At 42.3% G+C, this 9,774-nt stretch overlaps 1 protein-coding gene across 1 annotated transcript; it reads left to right on the plus strand.

Annotated features, from left to right (window-relative positions):
• The first annotated feature begins 3,485 nt into the window (after positions 1 to 3,485).
• LOC111591334 (uncharacterized) lies at positions 3,486 to 4,428 on the plus strand. The gene is made up of 2 exons (XM_023302291.1): positions 3,486 to 4,228; positions 4,324 to 4,428. The coding sequence occupies exons 1-2, from the start codon at positions 3,578 to 3,580 to the stop codon at positions 4,426 to 4,428; spliced, it is 756 nt and encodes a 251-aa protein (XP_023158059.1). The 5' UTR covers positions 3,486 to 3,577.
• The last annotated feature ends 5,346 nt before the right edge of the window (positions 4,429 to 9,774 follow it).

The following is a 9,774-nucleotide window of genomic DNA, read 5'->3' on the forward strand; positions in this document are numbered from 1 at the left end:
TTATAGAAAAGGCCCAAGGGCACATTTTCCTTTCAATCTCCCCCTTTTTGGTGATTTATGCCAACACATTAAAAGCAACTCAAAATGCAACAACATTTTCAAAGAGAAGCTAAAGAGTGCAAATTGAAGACTAATTTAACTCACACGGAATTTGGCATATTTGGATCACTTTTGCCACCACTTGGTTTTTTTTCACAAAACAAATTCTTTTTCCTTTTCTATATAAAAAACACTTGTTTTGGCAAATCAAGAGATCTTTCAAGAGTAAATTTGATCAAATGCCACAAACTTCCCCTTTTTCCCATAATCAAAATTCTCCCCCGTAAGAGAACAACTTTTGATGTAAGAGGGTTTTGATCAAACACAAAGATTCTAACTCTACAATTTTTGAAATTCACAAGTGGTTGGCTGATCCATTTGCTTTGGCCTTAATTTCTCCCCCTTTGGTATTAAGCACCAAAAACAGGATAACTTTTGGCCCTTTAACCCCATTGCCTCACCAAAGTGTCAAATACGAGCAAAAGGCAATGAGAACACTGGTACGAACTTGAGACAAGATACACTTATACCGGAGTGCAGTGGAAGCCCTTTCTTTGTCCAAGTTCACTTTCCCTTTTCAATACACCTTTGAGACTATTTCAAGAGTACTTCATCAAACAAGTTAGTCTCAAGAGTGTCAAGTTGTAGCACATCCTCCCCCTCAACATGTGCATCATTTGCATAGGGACTTGTGAGGTCCGGGGATGACTTGTACAACTTGAGCACCGAAAAAGCAATTAAAGACGTGAATGCTTAAAGTAACATGATCAAATGCATAAAACACATGTATGCTATAGATCAATCCAAGTTATGCGAATCTAAGACATTTAGCTCACTACACAACCTGCAAAACATTTTCTCATCTAAAGGCTTGGTGAAGATATCAGCTAGCTGGTTCTCGGTGCTAATATGGTAAATATCGATATCTCCCCTTAGCTGGTGGTCTCTCAAAAAGTGATGCCGGATGTCTATGTGCTTAGTGCGGCTGTGTTCAACAGGATTATCTGCCAAGCGGATTGCACTCTCATTGTCACATAGGAGTGGGACTTTGCTCAGATTGTAGCCAAAGTCCCAGAGGGTTTGCCTCATCCAAAGTAGTTGCGCACAACACTGTCCTGCGGCAACGTACTCAGCTTCGGTGGATAGGGCAACAAAAGTTTCTTTCTTAGAGCTCCAAGACACTAGGGACCTTCCCAGGAACAGGCAAGTCCCTAATGTGATCTTCCTATCAACCTTGCACCCGGCATAGTCGGAATCCGAGTATCCGATTAAGTCAAAGGTAGACCCCTTTGGATACCAGATCCCAAAGCAAGGCATAGAAACTAAATATCTAAGAATTCGCTTAACGGACACAAGGTGACACTCCTTGGGGTCGGATTGAAATCTAGCACACATGCATACACTTAGCATAATATCCGGTCTACTAGCGCAAAGATAAAGCAAAGATCCTATCATAGACCAGTATGCCTTTTGATCAATGGACTTGCCTCCTTTATTGAGGTCAAGATGTCCGTCCGTTCCCATCGGTGTCTTTGCGGGCTTTGCATCCTTCATCCCAAACCTATTGAGAAAATCTTGAGTGTACTTTGTTTGGGATATGAAGGTTCCTTCCTTGAGTTGCTTCACTTGAAATCCAAGGAAGTAGTTCAACTCGCCCATCATTGACATCTTGAACTTTTGCATCATCACCCTGCTAAATTCCTCATAAGACTTTTGATTAGTAAAACCAAATATAATGTCATCGACATATATTTGGAATACAAAAAGATCACCATTGCAAGTCTTAGTAAATAGAGTAGGATTAGCTTTCCCAACCTTGAAAGCATTAGTAATAAGTAAATCTCTAAGGCATTCATATTATGCTCTTGGGGCTTTCTTAAGTCCATAGAGCGCCTTAGAGAGCTTGTAGACGTGGTCGGGATAGCTGTCATCCTCAAAGCCAGGGGGTTGTTCCACATATACCTCCTCCTTGATTGGTCCGTTGAGGAAGTCACTCTTCACGTCCATTTGAAAAGGCTTAAAAGAGTGGTGAGCAACATAGGCCAATAAAATCCGAATTGATTCTAGCCTAGCCACAGGGGCAAACGTCTCCTCAAAATCCAAACCTGCGACTTGGGCATAACCATTTGCCACAAGTCGAGACTTGTTTCTTGTCACCACACCGTGTTTGTCTTGCTTGTTGCGGAACACCCACTTGGTTCCCACAACATTTTGCTTTGGACGTGGCACCAGACTCTAAACTTCATTTCTTTTGAAGTTGTTGAGCTCTTCCTGCATGGCCAACACCCAGTCTAGATCCTGCAAGGCTTCTTCTACCCTGAAGGGCTCAATAGAAGAAACAAACGAGTAATGCTCACAAAAATTAGCTAAACGTGAGCGAGTTGTTACTCCCTTGCTGATATCACCCAGAATCTGATCCACTGGATGATTTCTTTGAATCGTCGTCTAGACTTGAGTTGGAGGAACTTGTGATGCTTCTTCCTCCTTATCTTGTTCTTTATGTGCTCCCCCTTGATCCTGCCCTTCTTCTTGAGGTACATGTTCATTATCTTTAGTTGGGGGATGCACCAACGTAGAGGAAGAAGGTTGATCTTGTCCTTGTGGTTCCTGTGGTCGCACATCACCTATCACTGTGACACCTCAGGTGTCAGTTTCGTGTTATGACAGGAGATTAATCCTAATCTTGGATGCTCAGTGAAATTTTTTATTTCTCGATTGTGTCTATCTCTGTCTATCAGGCTTTCTCATGGAAGTTCACCGAATTTGGAGTTAATCGATCGTGAGAAACAACCAATTTTGGAGCGTGTTAAAACTTTTAATTCTCGGAACTCATGCAGACTCGAAGATCATTCTCGAATTATAAATCTCATCTGAAGCTCTTTAAATCAATCTCTCAACGACTGTTATCTGATCTGAGCCCGAATCTAAATTCCTGAACTTCGATCTATATTCGACTAATTTATTCGGGTCCGTATTCTCCAACGGGATACTCAGTACGTTGCCCTCTAATTAATTCTTATCCGACTCGACTCATACCTCTGTGTTCGATCCCGATTTAAAAATCAACCTCGGCGATAATTTTAAATATCGCGATTTATCTCTTTCAATCATAAATCCAAAAGCCAGTTATATCTTAAGACGATTTATTTTCAAATCTTGCGTAGTGAATTATTTCCGAGCGAAATCAAATCAAACTCTCGGCCGAATTAATCGCTCGATCGTCCATTCGTCGAAACTCTAATTCGCTCTGTTCTCTGTAGAAACAAAATTTCGCAGGAACATTTTTATTCCGAAAAATATTTAGCGCAGCCCGATTACGCGTTTTGGGCTGAGCCCAACCCAGCCCATTTGGCCCAATTGAAACCCTAACCCTAGGACTTGTCTATAAATAGAAGGACCCCTCACTTGCACTTGGCTTTTATTCACCTACCCCCTAGCCGCCACCTTCTTCTTTTTTTTCTCCCTGTCTTCTTCTTCCACACGGTGTGCAGCAGGGAGCTCAGCTCCACCTCCCTGCGTGCTCTCTGCTCCTTGCTCCATGGCGCTCGGCAGCAGGACTGCTCCATGGGCGTCACCCCTCACCTTCTTCCTCCCTTCCTCCCCACGGCTGCAGCTCTCCCACTCCTCCCTCACGCCAGCAGCAGGGAGCCTAGGTCCTCCTCGCCATGTGCTCGACGCTATGCAGCAGGACGCACGGAGCCCTCCATGGCGTCTCCTTCCCTGGCCGCGACCAAGGCCGACAGCCAGCCTCCCCTTCCCTGCTCTTGCCGTGGCCGAGCCCCCTCTGTTGCAGACCGAACTCCATCTCCGGCCAGCAGTCATGGCGCCCTGCACAGCGTTCCCTCGCCCCTGTTTTCCCCCCTCCGCGCAGAAGCTCCTTGGGCCGACCTCGGCGAGGTCCACGTCCATGGCGCCAGCAGCAGCCCCCCTGTTCATGGTTGCCAGCCCTTGCTCCCCTTTTGCCCCACTGCGCAGCAGCTCTGCGCTCCACCTCCCATGGACGCCCAGAAATTCCAGCAGCGAGCCCCCTTCCTCGCTGTTCGTCATGGTGCCCGCCGGTTGTTCGACAAAATGCGCAGCAAACCGCGCGCTGCAGCAGCCCTCCCGTTCGATCTCCACTCCCCTCGTCGTGTGTCGTCGCTCTCGTGCTCGCTGCGCAGCCCCCTCCGCGACGCCGTCGAAAACCGTGGTGAGAAACCCCCGCTGCCCTTGCTGCTATTATATTTTTATTTTTGGGCTCGGTGAAATTGTTGAACGGTTGTGTGTGTGTGTGTATAATCGCAGCTAGCCGTCAATTGCCATTCGTCGCGCACGCGTGTTCGATACAAGACCGGTTGGGTGAACCACGTGCTTGCACAACTCAACTCCGATCCCGCTCAGGTTGATTGATTTATAGTTTACCATGCATATAATTTGGTTGATGTCATGCGGTGCACGTATATGTGTGGATGTGTGTAAAATGTTTTGGTTATACGCATTAGTAGGTTCGCATTTGCGGTTGGAGAACAAGAAGTTGTTTGATGTGTGCGATTTGTAGTTTGTCTAAATACGTTTTGGTCGATGTGGTGTGTATTAGTGTTTGAATATATGTGGCTGCGATGATTCATTTATGTGTCACGAGGGTGGTTCGTGGATGGTATTAATCGTTTGTTAAAATACTCGTCGTAAATTAGTGTGCTAGTTGTGGTAAATTTAATAAAGCGTAAAGAATGCTTGGTAATTTCCGCAGTCGGCTAAGATGTAGTCTATGTTAAAAATATGTTATGTATTCACCGTGGTGTAGGATAGAATGGGTCGAAATTATAAATTATGTGCCATGTGATTAGTGTTTTAAAGACGAGATATGTGAATGATCGGTTAGTGTTTCACTTGTCTAGTCGATAAACGTGGTCATAAATAATTGTGCTAAAATTGGTCATGAGAATGCAGTGGACACGTGATGTGGTTGGATGTGACAAGTAGATTGGAAGTGTGGGGTTTGTCGAAGCACTGTGATGTCGAACGTGTATATCGAAGTACATTGTAGTGGTAATTGCGTCAAGTTAATCGGTAGTGTCTCGAGTGCACGCCACAATATGGTTGTATGCGAGACAAGGTAATATAAGGTGTGCTCAACACGAATGTTCGGTCGATATAAGTAGAAATTGTTTTAGCTTAATTAGAGAGGTGGTGACATGCCAAAGTAGTCATCGCTTCCTCTATAATTATAAGTCGAGTCTATACGCGTTAGGCATTCATTAAATTGTGCTTCACAAATAGGTGTATGATTGTGTTTATGACTTGAATAGATGTCTTCGAGTGAATTAATAGGTTCCTAAGGCAATTATGTGTAAGGTGTTTATAGTGACGCTTTATCCCGAAAGGTGTTAAGTCTGCGCATAAATAAGAGATAAGTGTACCTTGTGTAGTGTGGATTGATTTTGAATGCATGTGTCGCAAGAAATGGATTAGTGCGCATATAGGAGATGAATGTGTGTGATGAAACGGTGACATGCCTTCGTAGTCATCATGTCGTCTATTTGGTGACTTAGCCGAAAGTCGTGAAGAAATGTCGCTTACCTATGTGTTAATATTGTTACTTTGCGACTCTGTATAAATTGCCATGTGAAGTATGATTGAATTAGTCTATGTTTGTGATGTGTGGTGTAGTGGTAGTATGAAAAATGGGTTAGGAATCGATCGGCCAAATGCCAAGTTCGGTTAGAGTTGTTTTGTTACTTGGGAGTGTGTGGTGAAGTGATGGCATGACTACGTAGCCGTCACGTCATCTATTGTGTGACTATACTTAAGTGTGTCTTGATATAAGTTAGAGTAAGTCAAGTCTCTAAAATGCGGAAATTCTTGAAATGTATAGGAGCTGAAATTTATTAATGGCTGTTTTGGGCTGCACGTACTGTTTTCGGTGTGCTGTATGTTTGATGAACTAAATTGTGTTTTCTCTAGATATATGCTATAGAAAAGTTGTAGATAACATGATTATCTTGCTTGTACTAAAATTTGACAGCCATAAACCTGATCTTTTAGGAGTTGTGCTTTTCACAAGCCCAGCACCTGAATCTGTCGAATTTCTGAACAGATTTCAGAAATTACAATGGTTGCTTAAGTTAATATTGAAATCAGTGATTGGTGGTCACAAGAAAGTTGTGGACAACTTTATTATCTTGCTGGTGTTAAAATTTGACAGCCATAGGTCTGACAGTTTAGGAGTTATGCTTTTTACAAATTCAGTAACTGAATCTGTCCAAATTCTGTACAGATTTCAGAAGCTGCATTGTTTGCTTAAGTTAATGTTAGAATCAGTCCTTGTCTATTATAAGAAAGTTGTAGAGGATTTTCTGGTCTTGCTTGTGTTAAAATTTCATAACCATAGGACTGATAGTTTAAGAGTTATGAACTTTTCAAACTGGTTGCTGTGTTCTGTCCTCTGTCAGAACAGATTTCAAAAACTGTAATGTTTGATTTGAATAAACCTGGAATCACTTCTTGGTGATTATAAAAGTTATGTAGTACTTTTCCCAAGATTTCCAAAAAGTCTTGGATCACTATTTTTGGTGGTCTGAAGATTAAGTTACATGTGTTTGAAGTCTGAAGACTGAATCTGTCCAGTTTTGGACAGCACAACCTTCCTAGTATATTTTACCCTTGATACATGCTAAACCAGCCAGGGATGTTTATAAATAATTTGTAGAACATTTAATTAGCTTTCCAGAAAGTCTAGAATCACTTTGTTTGGATGTCTGAATCTTGTGTTGTGAATTTTTGAAGCTGCAAGTCTAAATCTGTCCAAATCTGGACAGAGCTGCTGTGTTTGCACAATTCGACCTTGCTAAGTGTTTAATCAGGTTGTGATGACAATACCAAAGTTGTAGAGCACCTTTTAAGCTTTCCAGAAAGTCCTAGTTTGATATTTTTGGATTAATATTTGAAGAGTTATGATTAAAACAAGTAACTGCTGTAGTGCTGTCCTAAAAATCTGCAAGTGCGCATTTGACTGTTTAGTTCACCGTCCCCACTAAAAATGTTTTGTTTGCTCTTAAGTAATGTAGACTTTCCATGGCTAGGCTAGAGATGACATGCGTGTCTTGTTTTATATGTTTCTTCTCTAATTGATTGCGATATATGAGTTTCTTAGACATTGACGCTTATGTCCTCTATTGAATTTGTGCTGTCGATGATGCTTGTGCGTGATCAATAGGAGAACTAATGAAAAACTGTGTCCAAACAAATAAAATGCGCGTACCTGTAACGTCATAGTTGTGTTGCGTAAATAAATAAAATGTTGTTGTCTTTTTAAAGGTGTTAATATTGGACGTCGATAACGTGTAGATAACTAATGCTAGCGTATGGTTGTTTACGGTGTCTTCTCATTTAATGTTTAGTTCGTCGCTGTGTCTTTGTATATCTTGTGTTACTTTCATTATATTCATACATATGCATCTTGCATCTCATATAGGACCGAGAGATGATGATCGAGCAACTGATGTGGTACCAACCACAAGATGCAGTCGGTGGACGACCCAAGGAGGGATGAACATAACTAGAGGATGCTCGCCAAGCGAGTACCTCCCCAGCAAACACTACCTAAGTGTTAAATTAAAGGCAAGCCCCGGTTTTATGCATAACCGTTTATATATGCTATTTTACTACATTTAATGTTTGTAGGCTTGTACTGTGCACTTAAGTGTTGGAGTTGCCTGAAAGCCTAGTTGCATGAACTCAGGATTCCTTTTGTGATGGATACTAGTATGCTAGGTCGAGTAGATGTTTTACTAATTAGGGATCTCGGTAGAAGTCGAGTGATTTTTCTAGCACTCGCGCGAGGTCAGGAATTGGTTGTATCCATTTTGATATCGTAATGATGGTGGTCTGTGGACAACGGTCCATGGGGATGCGTTGTCTACAAGACGGAAATTGGAATAAGGATTAAGGTGTGGTACCGTGATGTCACACCCGGTTTTGGAAGGCAAACCGAATGCGAACTATGTACGTGCCAGGATCAGAACTCACGTACACAGCGATTACATAAATGAACATCATCACACAATGCTCGAATAATAACATAAAAGAGTACTTATTACATCATAGAGTCATAGACATCCACATAGTCATTGTCTTAACAGGTGAATCAAAGTGCTAAGCGAAACGCAGTAAAGATAAGGCCTTCACAGGCAGCTGACTGGGGGTTGCCGCCAACCCACACCTAGAATTCATCGTAGTCTTGGAACTCCTGGAAGTCTCCTTCCACGGCTTCACCTTCTACTGAGCAGTGGTTACAATGCGGACAACCTGGTGTTTTGTGGTAAAGCAAGGATGAGTACACATCAACGTACTCAGCAAATGTCCCGTTTGGCTGAAGTGGACTAGCTTTATGTGGGGTTAGGCTCAAGCAGTTGCTTTTAGTTGGTCAAGTATTTATCATTAGTAGAAGCCAGATTTTAGCATTAACCAACCCGTAAACCATTTCCTCATCGAGGAACATCATCATCATAGTCGAACCAAAACCATATCATAATCATTGTATCTCGAACCATCTGTGTCTCTAATCAAAGAGGATCCCAAGGCTGCTCTTAACCGTGAGCACGACTGATATACCAGTTTCACTACCCTCTGCAGAGGTTGCACACTTTACCCATGAGTCATGATTCCCTTTCTACCCGGGGAGAGCTAATCCCCATTGACCACTACCTAGGTGATCCGGCAGGGCATCACTACGTAGCTTTTACAAAGATTCCCTAGAGATCATAGCTGCTCGTTAGGTTTCTCCAGTTTGATAAACACAGTACCCCTCTCCGCAGGAGAGTGACTAACAAAGAGCAAAACGAAAGAACCTCGGCACTCAGCCTCGGCAGAGCAAGCACTGTGCCTGGACCCCATTGACGGCACGACGGCTAAGCAACTACACCTCTAGTTCATCTAATTAATCAGCTAAGGGCATCCCATTTCACCCTCATGGTTGCACTGTTATCCCGGGTGGTCTCTCAACGAACCAGTCCTTACGGAGAGGTACTCAGGAAACAGCCTGAGCCCCCTAGAGTATCACAAGATCATCAACATCATCAGGATAACAGTATCATAAATAATCACATCATGTTCATTGATTATGTTAAAGCAATAGCCAAGTGCTAACCATAATAGCCCATAAGGTCATCAAGGATAAAGTAAAATATAAAGCTAGTCAATCCTTAGGTTTCAAGTAAGTAATGCGGGGTGGTAAGTTATAAATGAATAGGACATAATGGGACAGAGGACACTTGCCTTCACCAAACTGCTGATCAGGGACTTCCTCTGCAACTTCCTCGGGAAACACAGATTGCTCGTTGTCTACGTAAAGTAATCATTCACACTATGCACTTGGGAAGATAACAAACAAAAGAAACATACCAAACAAATGCAGCAGAGAGAGATCACAAGTTCATAGTTGAAAAGGGATAGGCACTCTGGTGTTCCCTAGGTCTGGGGTAGAGGACTATAGAAAGTGATTCATTATCCACTCATCAGGTTTAAGTCAGTGGTGGGATTAGATCATTACATGGTTTTAAGTCCCTGAACTTGGGTGTTTAAGTCCATAAACTTAGGTAATCCAACTTTTATTAAAGTCTACCCATTTCTAATTATCTTAAATAAGGTTTCAATAGTCTTAATCCTATCCTAGTGATTAGCTATTAACTAGTACATGGAAACAGCAGGGAAACATTGTTTGAATAGATAGACAAAAACATAATGAGCATTTTGCAA

Source organism: Zea mays, chromosome 4 (genome assembly GCF_902167145.1).
Source record: "Zea mays cultivar B73 chromosome 4, Zm-B73-REFERENCE-NAM-5.0, whole genome shotgun sequence".
NCBI lineage: Eukaryota > Viridiplantae > Streptophyta > Magnoliopsida > Poales > Poaceae > Zea > Zea mays.

Excerpts from the sequence above, each read along its gene's own strand:
- LOC111591334 (XM_023302291.1), top strand. The coding sequence starts at position 3,578 with ATGGCGCTCGGCAGCAGGACTGCTCCATGGGCGTCACCCCTCACCTTC. Across the intron at positions 4,229-4,323 it reads CGACGCCGTCGAAAACCGTG|CTAGCCGTCAATTGCCATTC; the intron begins GTGAGAAACCCC and ends GTATAATCGCAG.